The 20673-nt window shown below is 43.4% G+C and overlaps 1 protein-coding gene across 2 annotated transcripts in view; it reads left to right on the forward strand.

Annotated features, from left to right (window-relative positions):
- The window catches only part of TIAM2 (TIAM Rac1 associated GEF 2), a 110999-nt gene that overhangs the window by 25337 nt on the left and 64989 nt on the right, over positions 1-20673 (forward strand). The window contains exons 7-13 of one of the 2 annotated variants that reach the window (XM_032836408.1): positions 1599-1784; positions 2461-2607; positions 13382-13543; positions 15159-15263; positions 15834-15912; positions 18225-18317; positions 19172-19435. In XM_032836408.1, the coding sequence (XP_032692299.1) occupies positions 1599-1784; positions 2461-2607; positions 13382-13543; positions 15159-15263; positions 15834-15912; positions 18225-18317; positions 19172-19435 (1036 nt within the window). The remainder of the gene's footprint in view (positions 1-1598; positions 1785-2460; positions 2608-13381; positions 13544-15158; positions 15264-15833; positions 15913-18224; positions 18318-19171; positions 19436-20673) is intronic. The other variant, XM_032836409.1, reaches the window with a different exon arrangement.

The following is a 20673-nucleotide window of genomic DNA, read 5'->3' on the forward strand; positions in this document are numbered from 1 at the left end:
CTCTAATTGTAGATTTTTCAGGAAATCAGCTAGAGAAGGTATTTGAGAGGCAGAACTGGGGTATAGTTTTTTCCGTGGCTTACAGCTTCTGGTAGGTGTCAGTTTATGGTTGTGTAATAACCATTTGTTACTTTTAGAATCTGGACTTCTCTAATGTGAAGACAGTTTGGACTGGCTTCTTAGTCCAGAGCTGTGTCCTCACTAAGGCTATGAACCAGAATTGCTGGAGCTGGTTTCCTAGATGTCCTACTTACTGGATAGATTCCTCACATATCTGGATTGGGCATGTTCATTGAGAAAAGCCAACAGGTCCTTCTAGTATTCGTGAAAGGCCGACACCAGTTGGCTATCACGTCACTAACATGCATGTACAGAAGCTTACACAAGGTTAAATTTGCTATGGAGTTTGAGAATCTGGGACTTGGTAGCTTTGCTGACAGACCTTGATGAATCAACAGATCATTTTAGATCTGGTAGCCATTGTATTTCTTCCATGTAGAGAAGGTACATGGTGACCTTCTGACGAACTTGATCCAGAGGACTTGGAGTGGGGGCTGTGTGAGAGTAGCCGGAGTTTGTGTTGCTTTTCTTTGGGGAGAGACTGAAGGGACCAGAGTGTTAAATGTTGGAGACCCTTCAAAATATCATTTATCCGGAATTAACGATTGACCTAGAAGGTTTGCTGTGAAGAGTTAGAACCTGTCTGGAGGCTAACCCTGGCCAAAGTAACGATGCAGCTGGTGCGGGTGAAGTGACACGTGTACCCTTATGACAAGCCTTCACTGCAGACCCTCTCCTGAACGTGGAGAAATTCTGACGGCCCTTGAGAGGGCAGCTTTCTGCTCTGCTGCTGAATCCCTGTGTTGGCAAGTTACTAGAGCCTTTTTCACCTTCTGGTTTCTCTTTAAATAAAGGTAAATGTGTTTTGATCCTTGGCAGGAGGGAAAGTGGCGCTCAGAATTTGACCATCTTTCTTTACCAATTGATAACTTCAATTTTGAAGAAAAAGCTCCCTGACATTTCATTGGTGTGAAAATGCGTTTTAATTTCATTCAGATGTAGAGATGGTGATTATTCTCTAATATACTTAAAATTGGAGTAGAAGCTCTATTTGCCTTTACCTTTGAAGTCCATTTGCTTCTTATTGAGTCATTTACTCAGAATGCGCAGCATTCACGTAAAAGACAGCGTGTCGGTCATCCAGCATCTGTCTGTGTGCAGTTTAGTTAATCTGGTGTAAGAGCAGAGGCTGGCAGTGTGTAGGGAAATTAAACAAAGTGAGACAACTACTTAGAGTTGTGTGTCCTGCCTTCGGTTGGCACGGCTTAGCGTGCTGGAGTTCTCCAGAGGTCATGGTGGTGTGGCCTGGGTTTGGATTGGGACCACCGGCTTTGTTCTATTTTGGGCCATCCTGATGAAGTCTGGTGCTGTCTGGGCAGGAGGGCTTGAGAGGGGGTGAGCGGGGAAGGTTCATTTCCACCACGCAGCACCGGCTGAAACAATTGTTCCTTGAAGTTTGTGAAAGGGACCGTATTTTCAGTTGGACTCATGAAACCTTCTCATTTTCATTTCAATCACCCCTGTTTGTTTTTAAACAGATCCAGCAGTGGGAGCAGAACCTGGAGAAGTTTCACATGGATCTGTTTAGGATGCGTTGCTATCTGGCCAGCCTACAAGGCGGGGAGCTGCCAAACCCCAAGAGCCTCCTGGCCGCCGCCAGCCGCCCCTCCAAGCTGGCCCTCGGCAGGCTGGGCATCTTGTCGGTTTCTTCTTTCCATGCTTTGGTAAGTTCCTGGGAAAGGCTGTGTGGCGTTCAGGGAGGATTGCAGATGCTCCCCTTTTCCCAGTGGACCGCCTGTCAGGTGCCCTGTGACTTAGCCCAGTACTGCCCAGGGAGTCCCCGGGGCTGGACACTGCAGGGACGGAGGGTGGGAGGCAGCCCTACTCCAGGACTCTCTAGTTCTCTGCTGCCGCTTCTAGGTACCCAGTGACTCGTAGACAGTTAAGAAATATTCACCTCTGTGTCTGCCGTACTGTCCGTTTCACTTCCTTCCATCAGGAGGGTGGAATCCCTGAAGAGAGACAATGAGGGTATGAAGAGTGGGAAGGCTGAGCGAAGGGGGTTTTGTCCGTATTACACAGAGCCCTGCTGGGTTTTCCACAGCGGCTCCCGGGTGGCTGGCTTCCGTGGCGAGCACGAGCTCCAGCCTGGGGGGTATGCGGGTCATTTTGCCAACCCCACAGCTCACCCTGGACAGATCAGAACATTGAAACTTGGCTGGCGTTATCCAGATAAGAGATAGCCATACGGTGCATGCGTGTCTGGTATGTCAGACACGCAGTAGCTTTTGGGCAGAAGTGATGATTACAGAAAGCAGGGCTTACTTCTGTTCAGGCAACAATGAATTCTGTCACCCGGGTAATATGCTTTAAGATGTTTAAACCTGTGTTTTTAATTAGGTATGTTCTAGAGATGACTCCGCCCTCCGGAAAAGAACACTCTCACTGACCCAGCGAGGAAGAAACAAGAAGGGTATATTTTCTTCATTAAAAGGGCTGGACACACTGGCGAGAAAAGGGAAGGAGAAAAGACCTTCTATAACTCAGGCGAGTTCCTCAGGACAGGAGGGACAGCAGATTTACTGGGAAATCCTGGACAGTCAGCAGATCACAAATGTTCAGCAACCGTTAAGAATGAGATAGAAGTTGAATCAAAGGAATGCAGTCTTGGCATGGGTTTTTTCCAAAGGGGAACACACAAGTTGCCCAACCTCCAGATGGCACTTCCGAAAATGCATTCACACCTTGCTCACAGCTGCAGCTCGGGGCACACAAACATAGTCAGAATCATTACCTTTAGAATAGTTTTTCCCCTACGATTTGATATTAAAATAAACATGTAAAAATAATAGAATAACGGCAACCAAATTCTATTGATAGTGCTGAACACTTTTCTCACTTAAACTTTATGACACACAGGAGGCATTTTGTCATCAGATTTTAGAGATGAGAAGCCTGAGACATGGTGAGGTTAAGTCCCTTCCTCACCCTTGTTCCCATGGCGCCCGTGGGGCGGGGCCTGGCTTCGACCTCCCTGGACCCAGGGCTCTGCTATACCGGGCTGTTACAGCTGCTGATTGTCCTTGAGGAGAAGGACACCTGTTTTAATATTTTATTTTATTTTATTTTAAATAAGTAATTTTAAAGAGATTTAACTGAGAGAGAGAGAGAGCGCGAGCAGGAACAGAGGGAAGGGGAGAGGGAGAGGCAGACGCCCCGCTGAGCAGGGATTTCCCCATGCAGAGCTGGATCCCAGGACCAGGATCATGATCTGAGCCAAAGGCAGATGCTTAACCGACAGAGCCACCCAGGTGCCCCTGTTTTAATATTTTAAAAATAATCTGAGCACTCATTGCTGAAATGGGGCTCATGTATAGTGAATTGTCTTTAGAACATTTTGAATACTTCTATCTGAAGTATTTCCTAATGACATTAGTAGATGATAATGAATTTTATGTTGCAGACTGATAGGTTTTAGGATTATTGTTTTTCCAAAGGCTGTTGAAAAGATGAATTCTTTATGTGTTAATCTGATCCTTTAAATGGGAAGGAAAAATATGATTAAGTCTGAAGAAATTCCTGGTTGTACTTTTAACATGTTGTTGTTCTGAATAGGCTTCCAGTGTTAGAGAGTCACATCTGGAACTTGATTTTCTGATTTTATGTGGATATTTATTTGCTTGTATGTCCTAGTTTTGGGAATTGTGTGAATCACAGATAGAAGCCACTCTTTTGACCTGTTTATAGCCCTAGCATAAAGGAGGAGTGGTGGACAAAAACACATGAACCCTCTTTTCTATGGCCTCTGTTTTCCATATTCCTGCAAAATTTTAATATATTCCTATACAGTGGAAAAGAATATCATATCTAAAAATTGTGGTTCTACTTGTAGTTTAATTGTAAAGTAATCATGTGTTCATTGTAAGTGGGAAAATATTTCTTCATTATAGATGGTAGTCACCTATATACCATTGGCTAATGCTAGGCTTATATTTTTGAATTGAACTTCTATGAATGTATTTGAGACAAATTTTGTTTTAATCAAGACAGTCAATCCTGTCTTAATAATGATAAATAACTTGATAACTTGCTGCTTTTTCTTAGATGTTGACATTCAAACAATATCTGAGCCTAATATGGTCTTTATCCCATCCAATGTGGTAAATGTTCTTAACGTAAGCTTTCTTGAGAAGCAAAAGCATTTTGATGAACATTTTTGTTTTATAAAGTTAGGAAACTAATTAGTGTTTGTATTTAGGTAACTCAATGAAGTAGAGGTGGTAGGTACCCATAAATGTTTAAATGGCCAGATCTTTAGTGTTTATAACTTCAGTACAAAATCTAGAAGATAAAAATTAGAAAAAGGAAATCATTCCTTGTCCCTCTACCCAAACACAACTGCTGTTAATGGTTAGGTATATTTCTTCCCAATTTCTGTTCTCTTGTTCTGTGCACGTTCAGAGAAGAGTGACAAACCCAACTTTGAGCTGTTTTACATCTTGAGAAATGTGTACTTCTTGGTTAAAAACAATATCAAAAAGATCTAGGATTGCTGGAATAATAAACATTATAGAAAAGTAAAATTTGTAATCATAAGGGAAGTAAAAAAACCAACTTTTCCTTAAAACTTTAAATGTAATAGAGGAGTAATTGGTGTAAATTGTGATATGAAGATCCCATAAAAAGTTATGGAACATAAAAGTTTAAATACTGAAAAAGGGTAGCTGCCAAATGAACATTGCAGAGCCATTTCATTAGCCTTTTCCGCCACTCCTGTCCATCAGGTGTTTGATTTAAGTGGCAGATGGGCATTTTCTGGAACTTCGCTTTCTTAAAACTCCCAATAACTCCAGTGAGGGGAACGTTGCTATGGGGGGCAGCCATCTTGTTTTACACTGATGACGCAAACGCTAATCGGGCAGTGCTGGTTCACAATCTTTACATGAATCTATTGAAAATAAATTTAGAGTTCATTGTTCGTGTGTAAGAAAGCAACTGATTTCTGTGCATTGATTTTGTATCCTGCCACATTACTGGATTGCTGTATAAGTTCTAGTAGTTTGGGGGTGGAGTCTTTTGAGTTTTCCACATAAAGTATCATGTCATCTGCGAAGAGAGAGAGTTTGACTTCTTTGCCAATTTGAATACCTTTTATTTCTCTTTGTTGTCTGATTGCTGTTGCTAGGACTTCTAGTACTATGTTGAACAAGAGTGGTGAAGAGTAGACATCCTTGTCGTGTTCCTGATCTCAAAGGGAAGGCTGTCAGCTTTTCCCCACTGAGGATTCATATGGTCCCTAGTCGGGAAATAAGAGATATTCTCAGAATGCCAAGCAGTTTTGAAGATACCTAAATTCATGGTAACCCTGTCTTAAAAGTGGCATGGCTAGTCTAAGATCAAAAGAGCAACTTTTGTTTATACTTCCCCTGTTGCTCAGCAATACTTACCCTCCTTTGAGAGTTTGGTGAATCCAAAATTGCATGTTCCTCTTAGGGTGGTTGGAGATCTTCACAGACAGTCCCTCCAGGTTGTGAGTCAGTAGCCTTTGCATCACCAAGTGCCTTCAGTGGAGCGAAACACAGGGTCCTTGTCTAGACTCTAAGTTTCTGACTAAACGACTCAGAACCATTTCTGAATGGAATTGTGGGAGTAGGGATGAAGTTAAGCTTTTCCTTTGGGGTTCTTTTTCAAACCCGCACCTTCCCCTACAGCTGTGTTTCATGTTACTGAGCGATTTCTCTGTCTTCCCCAAATCATTTTGTCTTGAGTTTTATGTCCAGTAAACCTCTCAACTATTTGTGGAAGTTGAAACCTGATTTTTAATAGGCCTGGACATATTTAATAAGCTTTTGCAAAAGTAGGCAGTATTATTTAATTAATTGGGATAATTTGGCCACTTGACAATTTAGTTGGGAAACACTGAGGAACGGTTGAGTATTACGTTGTTGACGGGTCCTGAAGGAAGGGTAAGGGAGGTAATTTCTGGTGATCCTAAAATTATACAACACAGACAGCTACCTCTTCTACTTTCCTGTGAGCTTGGCCTGGACTGTGGGCCCCAGAGCTGTCCAGTATGCTGTATTGTTGTCGACACTGCTCCTAGTGGGCTGCTCTGCCTACGGTGTCCTGGGGTGGGGTAGAAAATCTCCACTCAAAACCCCATTCCCTTTCACCTTCCCTTCTCAGAGGTCAGGGGCTGCAGGAGCTTGGGTATGAGACAGACTGGCTTATGCCAGGGGCCATGTAGCTATGTTGCTCCTCTCTTTCTTGGTGCTTTCCTCCTCTTAGATCAGACCAGCCATGGGGCCACAAGGAAGCCAAATCCAAACTTTCCTTTTTTTTTTTTTTTTTTAAAGATTTTATTTATTTATTTAGAATGTGAGCAGGGGAAGGGGAGGGTAGATGGAAAGAGGGAATCTCAAGTAGACACTCACCCCTCTCCTGCTGAGAACCCCATGTGGGGCTCAGTCTCACAACCCTGAGGTCATGACCTGAGCTGAAATTGAGAGTCAGATGCTTGACCGACTGAGCCACCCAGAAGCCCCTCAAACCTTCCTATTTATACATCATACCAGCAAACTGTCAGACTTATAAGTGAATGTAATAATTTCAGTCCCCTTCCCCTTTATTTCTACACATATGCGGAGCCTATTTCAAAATCCAGATCAAATTACCATCTTTTTAAAAAAAAACTTGATTAAAACAATTATATCACGATTACAGTTTTCCCCATGAATCGGAAGTAGGGCATTCCTGTAAAACCTTTCATAAGCTGAAATTTATTAAGCATTAATTTATCTGGAAAAATTTTGAGCATTCCCAGAGCCAAAAAATAACCTCTTGGGTTTTTCTGATACCTTAGGGCGCATCTCACGAAAGGATACACAGAATAAGTCGAGGTGTAAAGCTCAGATGCTCAGGGACCCAGTTCCGAGCTCCGTGGATGGATCTCACATGCAGGTGTAGCCCCAGGGAAGGACCTTGGCCGTGCCCTCTTGCTGCTGGGCTGTGCGTGCTGTCCCTACAAGGGCTTGCTGATGCAAAACAGACGCTGAATATGTGTTTGCTTTTCACTTGATTTCATCAAAGTGGAAATCTTCTGAGGATTTTTTTCCCCTTAGCTATAACAGGCACAAGCACAGATCTTTCAGGAAAGCAAAGTGACATAAGGGGAACTACAGAAAAGTGGCGACACGTCTACTTCTTTGGTCTGCTTCCTCTTAGCCTCAGTGATGCAACCACGTTGTGTCGCCCCGGCAGTCTTGTAATTGGGACCCTTGCTCTGTATAGTTTATATTTTGTGGTTATGTATTCTCAGTCCATAGCACACTAAGGATAGAGTATCACTTACTACATCTTCCTGTTGTCTATATTAGATGCAGTCCTTTAATAGTCGTTGGAAAGTCATGTTTGTTGTGCAATAAAAAACAGTGTGAACATCTCTTCTGTGGCTAAATAATTTAAAATTCTTACTTTGAATCTTAGGAAATTCTTTCACAAAAGCATTTTTTTTTTTAATTGAAGTTACATCAGGCTTTGGAGAGAAATTTTGCTGAAAAAGCTGTTGATGGTCAGAATTAAGCTTAGTGCTTATTTAAATTGTGCTCAAATTACCAAGTGATCTTCTTGTGATTTAATTGACAAGTCCCAGCGGCACTATAATCAGTGAGATGAAAATATTGCATCTGTTTTTTTAAAGCATATACACTTAAACATTTATTCCTATTTTAACTAAGAATTGTCACTGATATAGGGACACTGAATACATTCTTTTGACACGTAGGGCTTCTTTAATTGTGTGTTTGTCATTTTTGGACTGCAGAACTCAGAAAACTAGGTTTAAATTGAACTGCAGGTGGAATGAAGGGTGTTTGTTTTTTGTATCTCTGGGACTTAAAATTCTGCCTGTTGCTGGTTGAATCATATTTTACTAGTTTTCCTCTGCTGATCATTGTTGGAGTATACTGATAATTTGCACAGACCATCTTCTCCTTATAACCAGTGTATGACGTCCATTTGTGATACAGAAAGGCAGCCATTCCTGAGCGTTGGGAGGGAGGGGTCCCAGGCATCTTTTTAACTATTCGACTCTAATTGGGGCACCATGTAACAGTCCCAACAGTGAGTCATCCTAATTCAAAATCTGTTAAGACTGGAGTAAAGCCAGTCTTATTTGAGCATTTTTGAAAGGACATTTTGGCGAGCCCAAAATGAGAGCTTTTCATAGCATGCTTCTTGATGAGTAATAATGAGTCTCAAGCAGAGTTTGAAGGGAGGTGTTTGTTACTGGGATTGTGACAGCACATCCCCCGCTGAGGCTCTGGAAGGCAGCTCCCCCAGCAGCTTCATTGCAGGAACTGTGGAGACCCTGGGCCTTGGCTCTTTCTCCTGGAAAATTGGCTTGGGGTGTCCTGACTTTCTGTGGCTGCGAGTGAATGAAGTATTGTCCCATGAGTCATTAGCTCCAAACTGGAAAAAAAAAATGCTAATGTTGGTTTTTTAAATGGAAAATAGGAATGAAATCACTTACTCTTGACCGTAGCGTAGTAATCTGTTTAAGTGGGACCCTGCGTAACATGCACGCACGTACACACACACACACACACACAGAGGTACATAGATAGGTTTTTGTTTTCTCTTCATATCAACTGATGTTTGGGCAGCAGCCCAAGGAGGAGATAAACACTTTGTCTTCCATGACATTTTGCTGTTATTAAGAAAACCCAGAGCATGTACGTCCTTTTGTGTTTTCTCCTCATCTCACTTGCTAATGGACTTTCCTTTTATCAGTGACTGTGGTGGAGGGCCCGTTGGTGACAGCCAGATTGTGATTTTGCTCCTCACTTCCCTTCAGTGATCAAGTAGTAATTAGAAGCCATTTGATCCAGAAGCATCTGCTGTGAGAAAGTGCGGAGTTTCAGTTTTCTCTCCTTCAGGCACACTGAGCGTGAGTGACACGACCATTGATGGAATAGTGTGATCATTGATGCCTCTGTAAAAGTGGCCCACGAGGAGGGCACGCCTGGGCCAGGTGTGGGTGCCAGGCCCCTGGTTCGTGCGGATGGCCAGTCACGGCCGACCACGCGGTGACCCCAGCACCCGTAGCTCCTCAGGGTTTTGAGACAAGGACCATTCTCCCACAGCTCTTTATACTGGCTGTTGTTGAATTTCGGGGCTTAATTCTGCAGTCCAGGCTGAACTTCACCGAGTTCTTTGACATTGTCAGGGCCCCTTATAGGGTAATGCCTTCGGATGCCATTCCTCCCAGTCAGGGCTCCTAACCGCCCTGTGGAGCTGTGGGGTTGAGCCCCCTTTAAAGGTGAAGGAACGGAAGCCCAGAGACATCAGATAACCAACCCTGGCGAGACTGGGATTTGACCAGATGATCTGTTATGTTTTTGCTGTTATCTGTGTTTTCTCCAAAAACTGGGAACCTTGAGCAGGCTAATTGGAAACCAGGTTTTTTTGTTTTGTTTTGTTTTTTTGATTTGTTTGTTCTTTTATCAATTTTTTAAAAAGATTTTATTTGTTTGAGAGAGGAAGTGAACAAGCAAGCACACCAGTGGGGGAGGGGTAGAGGAAGAGGGAGAAGCAGGCTCCCCACTAAGCAGGGAGCCCCACTTGAGGCTCCATCTCAGGACCCTAAGATCATGACCCAAGCCGAAGGCAGATGTTTAACAGACTGAGCCACCCAGGTGCCCCTGGAAATGAGTTTTTAGCGGGAGGGGGAGGGGGGTTTGGGGAGAGGTGGAGTGGGAGGCAGGTTGGGTTTGCATAGCCTTGGGAGTGTGGCTAGCCGCTGGCTCCTGGGTAAGGGGTAAAAAGATGAAGGAAACACCTCAGAAAAGGGCGGGCTGGAAAAAGCTTTCCAGATGGCTTAGTTTGTTTGCTTGTTTTCAAGTTTCTCTTTTCCTCCGATGGAAAAGAATGGCTTTTAAATCTGGCTCATTGAGAATAAAGCCGCACATGTGTATTCTCAGCAGGGACAGCATTGACCCTTGAGGGGATCAGCCTAGTTTTTGTGCCAAGTGGGCAAAGCTTACAACCACCTAGGCGATCTATAAACGTACAGCCTTCTCTTTTTCTTGTTCTAATTAATTAGTCCTTTCCAAATTCTTGATGTCTCCTTAGAATAACCTGGTTTTCCCTTTCTTTAATTGCGGACGATTGAGATGATGTGTTAAGGCACAGGAAAAGCTTCCGTGTACATTTTCACTGCAGGATCTCTGGAGAGGCTCTGAGTCTTCCACAGCCTTGACTTTGATAGGCGTCTTCTCTCCCATCCTCGATCTTGCGTCAACAGTGTAGGCTCAGGAAATGATTCCACAGAGCAGCCAAAGCCTTGTTATATTGAGTAGAATATGGATATTCTGTCCTTTGGCATTTGTCTGTATCCTTTTCTCTTGTCTAGAACTTCTTACTCCTTCAAGAATCTATTAATTTCTCTTCTTAAAACTTAGGGAAGGTTAAGAATTTGTCACTGTATGGATAGGGCAGCTTTTACCTTTCAGGCGTGTGTATGACTGAATTTTTGGTTGCATCCAATTCCACGCCCCTGGGCTGATATGTTCCGGGTGCAAAATGCATTGTATCAAGGTCCGAAGAAGACTCGGAGCCAGAAAAGAGCTTCTGCTGTCCTTTGTCTTAGCCCCAGGGAGGGAGCAGGGGTGTGTGTGTGTGTGAGAGCACCTAAAAACTGTCCCGTAAGCTGGACTTCGTCAAGTCCTACATCAGGGGTAGAGGACAGTAGCCTCATGCAACTGAGCGAATTTGGGGTAAGAGGGAACAGAGCAGGAGAGACTTCATTAGAGAGGGAGAGGGTAGCAATGGAATTAAGGTTGAAGGATGCATATGGTTTTAGCATTGGAGCTGTGAGGAAGGTAGAGCAGGCAAGGGAAATTGAAATGAGAGAGCTGCTGCTTTCTGGGGGATGTCAGGTGAGCCATTTTGTTCCACTGGCACTTGGTGTGTGCTGTAGAGTAACAGAAAAGATTCGAGAAAGTCAGGTTGTATCCATTTTGTGGGGAGGTAACTGGCCGGTTGATATTTCTGTAGTGCAGTGGTGGTGAGCATAGGCCGAAGCCAGGTTTTTAGGGCTCAAATTCCCATAGTACCACCATCACGGCTCACTCTGTGTGCTTGGGCAAATTTCTAGAGTTTTCTGAGCCCCATTTTTCTCACTTATTACCTATGGGGTAAGGACAATGCATAACGAGTTGTTAGTAGTCAGTGAACTGACAACCTGCGGAAAGCTTATTCCATCCAGGGGCACCTGACAGCCCGGCTGGCTGCCAGGAGGGTGTTCCTCTCTTCATCTCAGGGTGGCGAGTTCAAGCCCTAGAATGGGTGTGGAGCCTACCTGGGGCGGGCGGGGGGTGGGGAGCTCTTCCATCTGGCCCCATGTAAGTCTATCTCTCTATGATGGAGAGTAAAGGATGGGAGCAGGAGGAAAGGGAAAGATAGTTGTGAGCTTGTGTTTCTCCTGTCCTTCTCTCACCTTCCATCTTCAGTCACGTTTTTCCTGGTCTGCTCTGAAAGTGCGTGATTAAATTGCTTTGCAGGAGTAACCCACTCGTTGACTTCTCGGCCGGCTTCCTATGTGGTTTCTTTCTCCACAGTGACCTCTGCTGGGGTTTTAGTTCGATGCTGAGCAAGCCTGGTTGGGGACAGCGGTGTGTGTGGGGGGGGGGGGGGGGTGGACTCTGTACTTCTATGGCAGTACCTGCTTGTTTGCTGATGCACCTGGTTGAAATAATTCCCCAGAGGAAAAGTACCTGGAGGTTGAATCAGAGAAGAGTGATCTGTATGAGATAGGGTCCTTCGGGAGAGAGTGGGTTCATGCTGGCTCCCTGCTTCTCCGCTCCAGGTGTCCATTCCTTTTCTTTCTTTTGGTTTGGCACATGAGGTTGATATTCATTCTGGGCTATGATCATCTTCCAGGAAAATGCGCAGAAAGTGACAGACCCATGACAGATCCAGAAACATCCCTTTAAAGATGAGCACCGCATTTTTAAAAAGACAGCACAGAAAAACGGGTTCTTCTCTTGCTTTTCCTGAGCCTGTTCTTTTGAAATCTTCAATATATATTCTAGTTCTTTTTTTTTTTTTTTTTTTTCTTTTAAGAGTTTAGAGATAGCTGAGCAGGGAGCACAACCTGGGTCTTGGTCCCAGGCCCTAGAATCATGACCTGAGCCCAAGGCAGATGCTTAACTGACTGAGCCACTCAGGTGCCCCTCTATTCTAGTTTTTAAATACAGCATAGGAGGATTTTTTGCTTTGTGGGGTCTTTCTTTAATGCATGGAATTTAAAGTAAAATCCATTGATGATAACTTTATGATAAGTAGGATAGAATAATGTGATAGTATTGAAAGTACCATTTTCTAGTGTGTAAGGTATTTTTACATCTGTATTTTTTTGCTGGCAAAATCTCTATTAACTAATAAACTTAAGTAATTATATTACTAATATCTCCTTTTACAGAGTAGGAGACAAGGCTCAGCAAAGTGAATGTCCTGTCCTGCTGATTAAATAGCAGAGTGTGTAACTCGAGCACCCATCCCTGGGTCTGTCTGTCTTTTGCCACCAGACCAATGCAAGAGTCTAACCAGAGGATAACATTTCTGAGTTGCTTAATACATATTAACTATTTATATTTATAAATCATGGAAGTTCATGCTAGGATGAGATCATTGAATTACTATGATAGTGGGGTCCAGGGAATTAAACATCTTTGGGAAAAGCTTCCTTTTAAAGGTGGTATGTTTGGGGGTGATTTTTAAGAGTGTCTAGATATGAAATAGCTGACAGAAAGGAAAAAAAAAACTGTTCCTAGGATTAGAGACTGATTTTATGAACCAAGTAGAAATAAGAGAACCGCGTTGCTCAGATGCAGCACGGTTCGGGTTAGGATGCCACGGGCATCAGTGGCCGTAAATGAGCCCATGTTCAAGTTCATGGTGATCAGGAATGCAGATTTCACAGGGCGCTTGTCAACCAGCAGTTCTGGAGCAGGGAGAGTCGAAACCGAGCACTGTGTGGGGTTCAAACTTGGTCTAGGCCACAAATGGCACGTGGCCAGAACACCGGACCAGAACTCCGTTGCCTTCCTGTCAGCCTCCCTGGAGGGTTTCAGTTTCGTGTGGGCTAAATGGATGAGGAGACACTAGGTTGTCTGCCCCTGAGCGTTGTGGGAAGCCAGATGCAAGGAATGCGGAAGGGCTTGCTATAAAATACGCCATGAGTCAAGGGGACATTTTCTTCCCAGTGTCTGTGCTTTGTGTATCAAATCTGTCTGTATTTTCTTGTGGTGTCTGAAAACAGGTGGATGAGCTTCTGCATATATACGGTTCAGCAGCCGATGGTGTTCCCCGAGACAACACATGGGAGGTCCAGACCTACGTTCATTTTCAGGATAATCAAGGGGTTACTGTAATGATCAAGCCAGAACATAGAGTAGAAGATATTTTGACTCTTGCATGCAAGGTAATGTATTTTGCTGTGGAAATAGGTCTCAGTAGAAAGAATCATTAATGTTGCCTCCCTGTGCCTTGTAAATCTGTGTGGTTTTTAAGACCTCACTTTCTGTACTAGGGAAAAAATGAACATCTATTAATCAACATGCTTATTAATGGACATATATATATATATATATTACTTTATTTTTTATTTTTTTTAAACATTTTATTTATTTGACAGACAGAATACAAGTAGGCAGAGAGAGAGGAAGGGAAGCAGGCTCCCCACTGAGCAGAGAGCCCGATGCGGGGCTCGATCCCAGGACCCTGGGATCATGACCTGAGCTGAAGGCAGAGGCTTTAACCCACTGAGCCACCCAGGCGCCCCTATGTATTACTTTAATTAGCATTCTTCTCCATCTTTTAGAAAATGGAGTTGTTAGATTATGGCCCCTCACCTTCATAAAGAACCTGAGCTGTTTTACTGAAATTCTTTGTAGACCTTTATAGCTAGAATAATTCTGAAGCCTTGTTGTTTAAGTTCCTTAGAGACAGGGCTCTGTTAACAAAGTGGTGGAAACTTCGAAGTAGTTTGGTTTACTCCTGAGCAGTTTTATCGGGTTTCTCTAGATTAAACGAGTAATGATACTATTCACAGTTGCTTCACGGGGATTGTTAGTGGTGTTTTACTCTTTATTCAAACTGGGTTTTGTTTCTGAAAAGAACGTTTATGCTAAGTCTTCAAGAGAGCTTGCTGAGGTCATAGACTGAACGTCAGAGCAGAGGTTTTTCATCCACCAGGTGGCGCAGTAGAGCTGACCGCTTTTTAAGTTTTCAGAGAAAAATGCCATCAAACACCTGGAATGGTGAGAAGAGGCGTGTAGACTTGGTAACTCTTTACTATGTATACTTAATAGATATGAATAATCTTTACTTTTTTCTTTTAATATTCCCACTTTGAATTAAGCCTTAAGATACCAGACATTTATACATGCAGCTTCCATTCTTACGAATCTCATGTCCTTTTACTCCGTTATGTAATGTTTTTATTCAGACAACCAACAGTATTGTTTTCTACCAACAGCACGAGTTATGAGGTTCATAAGTCTTATAAGTGATAGAGGATGCCAGAAATCGGAGTGTGTCAGTTACACCCACTTACTATGAATGAATGAGTGTGTGTGTCGACATTTTCCTTTTGAAACATTTCTGGGGTAGGAAATTCCTAATTCTGAAGTCTGTAGAATAGGAGAGTGTTCCCATTTCACACAATTTCTCTTCCTCATTAATGAGAGACAACTTAGGTAAAACCAGCGTATAAAATGACAGTATTTGCGGAGATGGTAAGATCTAGTCTATCAGATAATATACTCCCATAAGTTCTTAAAAATACATCTCTTGCTTTTAGTGATAAGCAGCGTCATTTAGAGAAAACCTAATTAAAAATAATTATTTGTCCCCCGTCTTTCTTTTTATTTATTTATTTTTATTTTGCACATTTAAATTTTAGCTCTCAGATACGGGTTTAAACTCTACTCACCATATATAGTATTTCCTTCAGAAATTTCCACTTTGATTTTTAATGGACAATGATGAATTTAGAAAGAACGTTGAAAATCTAAATAGCTATCTTTTCTTTACAGATGAGGCAGCTGGAACCCAGCCACTATGGCCTGCAACTCCGAAAATTAGTGGATGAAAACATGGAGTACTGTGTCCCTGCGCTGTATGAATTCATGCAAGAACAGGCAAGTGATTTGAGCCACATCCATGGCCTCTTGATTTTAAGTCTGTAATTTGTCGGGGGCGGGGGGGGGGCCTGGGGGGCTCAGTTGGTTAAGTGTCCAACTCGATCTTGGCTCCGGTCTTGATCTCAGGGCTGTGGTTCAAGCCCCACGTTGAGCTCCATGCTGGGTGTGGAGCCTACTTAAAAAAATAATGATAATAATAAGTATATAATTTGTAAGGGAGGGAGGAATTCTGTGTTAATTTGGCATCCGGTTTGGATATCATTAAAATAAATTTCCAAAGGGGTGCCTGGGTGGTTCAGTCTGTTAAGCGTCTGACTCTTGGTTTCTGCTCAGGTCATGATTTCAGGGTCCTGGGATTGAGCCCCGTGTCTGGCTCAGCGCTCAGCAAGCCGTCTGCCTCTCCCTCTCCATCTGCTCCTCCCAACTCGTGCACGCTCTCTCCCTGCCTCTCTCTCTCTCTCTATCTCATAAATAACTTTTCTCTCAAAAAAATAAAAAAATCTTTAAAAAAATTTCCAAGATATCATGACATTAAATGTTTTGATTTTGTTGTTTTTCCTTTTATAGGTTTATGACGAAATAGAAATCTTCCCGCTGAATGTTTACGACGTGCAGCTCACGAAGACCGGAAGTGTGTCTGACTTTGGTGAGCACCGGAGCCCAGTCGGAGAGCCGCGTTGTCTGTCCATGTCTAGTTTGCTCCAGTATCTTTGGACCTAATATTTTTTTCTTTACATTTACATGTTCAGTGTCAACCATGACAGTAGTTTCTGAACTTTCTCTCCTTTCCTCCATGTCTATGTATTTATATTAGGCTCAAAAGATACTTATTAATATGAGGGGGAAATGCCAAAGTAAATAAAAGGAATAAGTATAAAAATTGGTGAGTTTGAAAGTATGGTTGTGAGAGTCATACAATGAATTTACTTTCCTGAGCTCAGTAAGTCCCGATTCTCCTCCGTGTCTTTGCTCTCAGCTTTTTACCCACCAGGAATGGCGCTGTTCAAGGCTTCCCCTGCTGCGTTCCCTCCTCTCTGTGGAAATCCACCTGGCCTCCAGGAACTAACTAAAGGTCTAACTTTCTTAAAGAGGGCTTATCTGATTGCTTTACCTTCAGTTTAAAAATTAAGGGTCAATATTATCCAAATCACTTTGCAATACTTGATTTTTGCATTTCCATTTGTTTGTCTTTAAACTTGGCTTTGAGCTCCTTTTGGACTGAGCTTATGTCCTACAGTTCATTTTAATATTTTATTCTGTCTTTGACTATGGGAACTCAGTAATTAGACAATGATCAATACATAGCCCCATAAAAGACTATTATCTTGTTGAATACATTGATGTAATTTTTTCCCTTTAAAATGAATCCAGCTGATCAAATTCCAGTTATTGTAATATGTTAGTTTTCTTGAGATTTGTTCTTTGTGTCTTTTTTTAAAAATTGATATAATTGACAAGTTCTTTGTTTTTTAATTTAGTCTTTTTTTTTTTAAGATTTTATTTATTTATTTGACAGAGATCATAAGTAGGCAGAGAGGCAGGCAGAGAGAGAGGAGGAAGAAGAAAGCAGGCTCCCTGCTGAGCAGATCCCAGGACTCCAGGACAATGACCTGAGGCGAAGGCAGAGGCCTTAACCCACTGACCCACCCAGGATCCCTTAATTTAGTCTATTTTGACCCAGTGTTATGTTGGTTTTCCCTCTGAAGTCTTCTTAGCATTTTGTCTGTATTCTGTTGACCTTCACTCTACTTTCCTCGGTGGGTCTTTGGGAATCTTCTTTGTATTGAAATGCCTGAAGGACTGAAGGGAGATACTTGCAAAGATGCTTTGTGGTGATCACAGTCTGCCTGAGGCACAGAGCAAAAGGATGAGGGGGACACATTGTTCTTACTGTCAAAGAACTCCCACTATTACGGAACCCAGGCAGGGGAACAAGTGCTCCCAACTGTGGAATCAGAGGGGAGGGCACACCCAGGTGACGTTTAGGGGCAGCCCTGCCTCACCTCGGTTTTGCGTGTTGTCATCTTTAGGGCGCTACGGTAGACATCCAAGTGGTTTTCCGCCTACTTAAAATGCCTAACCCCACACAGAGTTGTTTTGTAACAAATTACTTTGTATCGAACCCAATTTAATTTATCTCAGTAGTATAGTACTTTTTGGTTTCAACTTCTAAAAAAAATTTCAAAAAAAATTTAAATTGTGGTAGAACAGCCGTAACAGAGTTTACCATGGTAACCATTAAGAACGGTTAAAAATGACAGCTCAGTGACATTAAATACATTCCTTTGCCGTGCAGCCGTGAACAGGGTCCATGTTCAGAACTATTTCCATGTTGCAAAACTGGAATTCTGTAGCTTGTAAATGGTCACTCCCAGTTCCTCCTCCCACCCCTCGCCAACCACCATTCTGCTTTCTGCCTCTATGGATTCGACGGCTGTCAGTCTCTGAGACAAGTGGAATCATACAGTATTTGTTCTTTTGTGACTGGCTTCTGTCACCGAGCATTACGTCCTCAGGGTTTGTCCGTGTGATAGCACGTGTTGGATCTTTCCTTTTTAGGAGTTCCCTTGTGTGTACACAAAGCGTACTGCTTTGTGTTTATCCGTCCATCTGTCCAGAGACGGTCAGGTTGCTTCCACCTTTCGGTTGCTGTAGATAATGCTGCCGGAGACGTGGGTGCAGCATCTCTGCTCTCCAACAAGGTCATGCCCTCCTTGATCCTTTAGATCTGACACGTTCCTGTTTCTCTGCCCCTGCCGGAGAGCTGTGCTTTCTCAATGCCTGTAACGTGACTTCCCTGACACTGCATACTTAGGAGAAAAGATGCTCGGCGGCGGAGGGGGGGGTAGGGGTGGGAGGGGTGGGGTGGGAGGGGTAGGGGGTGCTGCTGATGGAGTTGGAGAGATTAACCAGCGTGCGGAATTTAGACCTGTTCTCTTGTCTTACTGCCACTCGCAGGGTTTGCCGTGACAGCGCAGGTGGACGAGCATCAGCATCTCAGCCGCATACTGATAAGCGACGTTCTCCCTGACGGCTTGGCATATGGAGAAGGTCTGTGCGGCACAGTCTCTGTGCTCTTTCAGTTCAACACCGTGGGATGCCTGGGGAAAGTCTCTTGTTACAGTTTTGTCAGGGAATGGTTTCTCCTAGAGTTAGAAAAAAGTACACTTGATAGTTTAATTGAAAATGCACATGCGCATATATTTTTATATATGCATATATGTCTACATATACATGTGGAGAGAGAGAATTTGCGGGGGGTGGTGTTTTGAAGGAGAGCATGTATACACACAGGCGGTGTGCAGACAGACAGGGAAAGGAAGCAGAAAGCCAGACAGATACGGGTAAATGTTTTTCATGGCATTTAACATCAGGTAAATAGACGAACAATGAATTTGAATGAGGGTCAAATGGTATCCCCCCCCCTTTTTTTAAGATTTATTGATTTACTTTAGAGGGAACATGCACGAGCAGGGGGAGGGGCCCTTGGCTCAAGACCCTGGGATGCGACCTGAGCTGAAGTCAAGAGGGGGACCCTCAACTGTCTCTGAGCCACGCACTCACAGGAACTCACTGTTCCTTCTGGGGACACCGGGCTGGCTCAGTCCATAGAGCACAGGACTCTTGTCATGAGTTTAAGCCCCACGTTAGGCAGAAAGCTTACTTAAAACAAAACAAAATACAAAACCCCCAAACTGTCCCTTTTAATCCTGGCTTTGAGAGACCTGTCATGTGTTGTCAGCGGCCTCCCACTCCGTGCGTTTTGGCCTTTCTTCGAAGACAGCCGTGAGATGGTCCCTGTGAATCTGTGGTTTGAGTTCCTCCCGTCCTTCACCTTCACGTTAAAATAACTCCCCTCAGTCATCTCCCTTCTCTTCCTTTTGTTTCCTCTTCCTTGTTCTCAGGGTTGAGAAAGGGCAATGAAATCATGACCTTAAATGGGGAAGCTGTGTCTGATCTTGACCTGAAGCAGATGGAGGCCTTGTTTTCCGAGCAGAGCGTCGGGCTCACTCTGATTGCCCGGCCGCCGGAGACAAAAGGCACCTTGTGCTCGTCCTGGTCAGACAGTGACCTGTTCTCAAGGGACCAGAAGCATCTGCTGCCCCCTCCGAACCAGTCCCAGCTCCTGGAGGAGTTCCTGGACAACTTTAAAAAGAATACAACCAGTGGTAAGGCTGTGTTCTTTCTTCCTTCTTCACTGCTGGTGTCGACAGCTGATAGTTTCAGTCTGTAATTTTGCTTGCAAACTTAGATTATTTACGCTGTTCAAGGAATGCTTTCTCATTTATTAGAACACAGATGCCAACCAAGTAGACGTAATCAAAATTATAACACTTCCACGGAAATAGAAAATAAATGTCTGCCCAAGAGAATATTCTTTAAAATCAAAGAATCTTTCAAAAAAAAAAACACAAAACTCATCCAGGATAATTTTGTATTGTAATTGCTTTGTGATTGAAGGTAGATGAAGGCCAACGTAAGTGACAAAGTTTGATTTTTCATTCAGTTGAATCTAAAGCAAAAAAACCATTTTGCAGCAACCTTTTGGGTTCTTAGAAGATTGGGTACAGTTTTGTTCTTTACCTCTTCCGTAGGTGCCTCGTTGGCGCAATAGGTAGCGCATCAGTCTTATAATTTTTTTTTTAAGACTCTATTTATTTGTTATTTACTTGACAGAGAGAGAGAGCATAAGCAGAGGGAGTGGCAGGCAGAGGGAGAGGCAGGCTCCCTGCAGAGCAGGGGGTGCCCGATGCAAGAGTCCATTCCAGGACCCCGTGATCATGACCTGAGCCGAAGGCAGGTGCTTAACCAACAGCCCCACCAAGGCGCTCCTCAGTCTCATAATTCTTTACCTCTTTTGTTAAGTGGCTACTTTTTCCATAAACTGCAAGCTTTTCATGTAGTTCATAAATTTTAAAATTTTGGCAAGGCTTAAAAATGAAAAGTTGTGGGACACCTGGGTGGCTCCTTTGGTTAAGGTGGCTGGCTTCAGCTCAGGTCATGATCTCAGGGCCCTGGGATCGAGTCCTGCATAGGGCTCCTTGCTCAGCGGGGAGCCTGCTTCTCCCTCTGCCTCTGCCCTTACCCCTGCTTGTGCTCTCTCCCTCTCTCCCTGACAAATAAATAAGTAAAATCTTCAACAGCAAAAAAAAAAAAAAAAAAAAAAAGAAAAAGGAAAAGTTGTATGCCAACTTATTTTTCTAGAGGTAAAATTTCCACATGAGAAAATAATCTGAATGTCTGGATTTCTGAGCTTATTAATTATTGCATAGTCCATATGCTGCTGGCAAGTAAATCAGAGGCTCCCACTACTGCTGCAAACCTGTAGGTTTCCTCTGTATCCCTGGAAGAAGGTGGTCAAGCCCCCACGAGACAGAGCGTAGGGTCTTTATGTTATGTGGACACA

This window comes from Lontra canadensis, unplaced genomic scaffold (genome assembly GCF_010015895.1).
Source record: "Lontra canadensis isolate GAN:19392208 unplaced genomic scaffold, GSC_riverotter_1.0 scaffold92, whole genome shotgun sequence".
Classification (NCBI taxonomy): Eukaryota; Metazoa; Chordata; class Mammalia; order Carnivora; family Mustelidae; genus Lontra; species Lontra canadensis.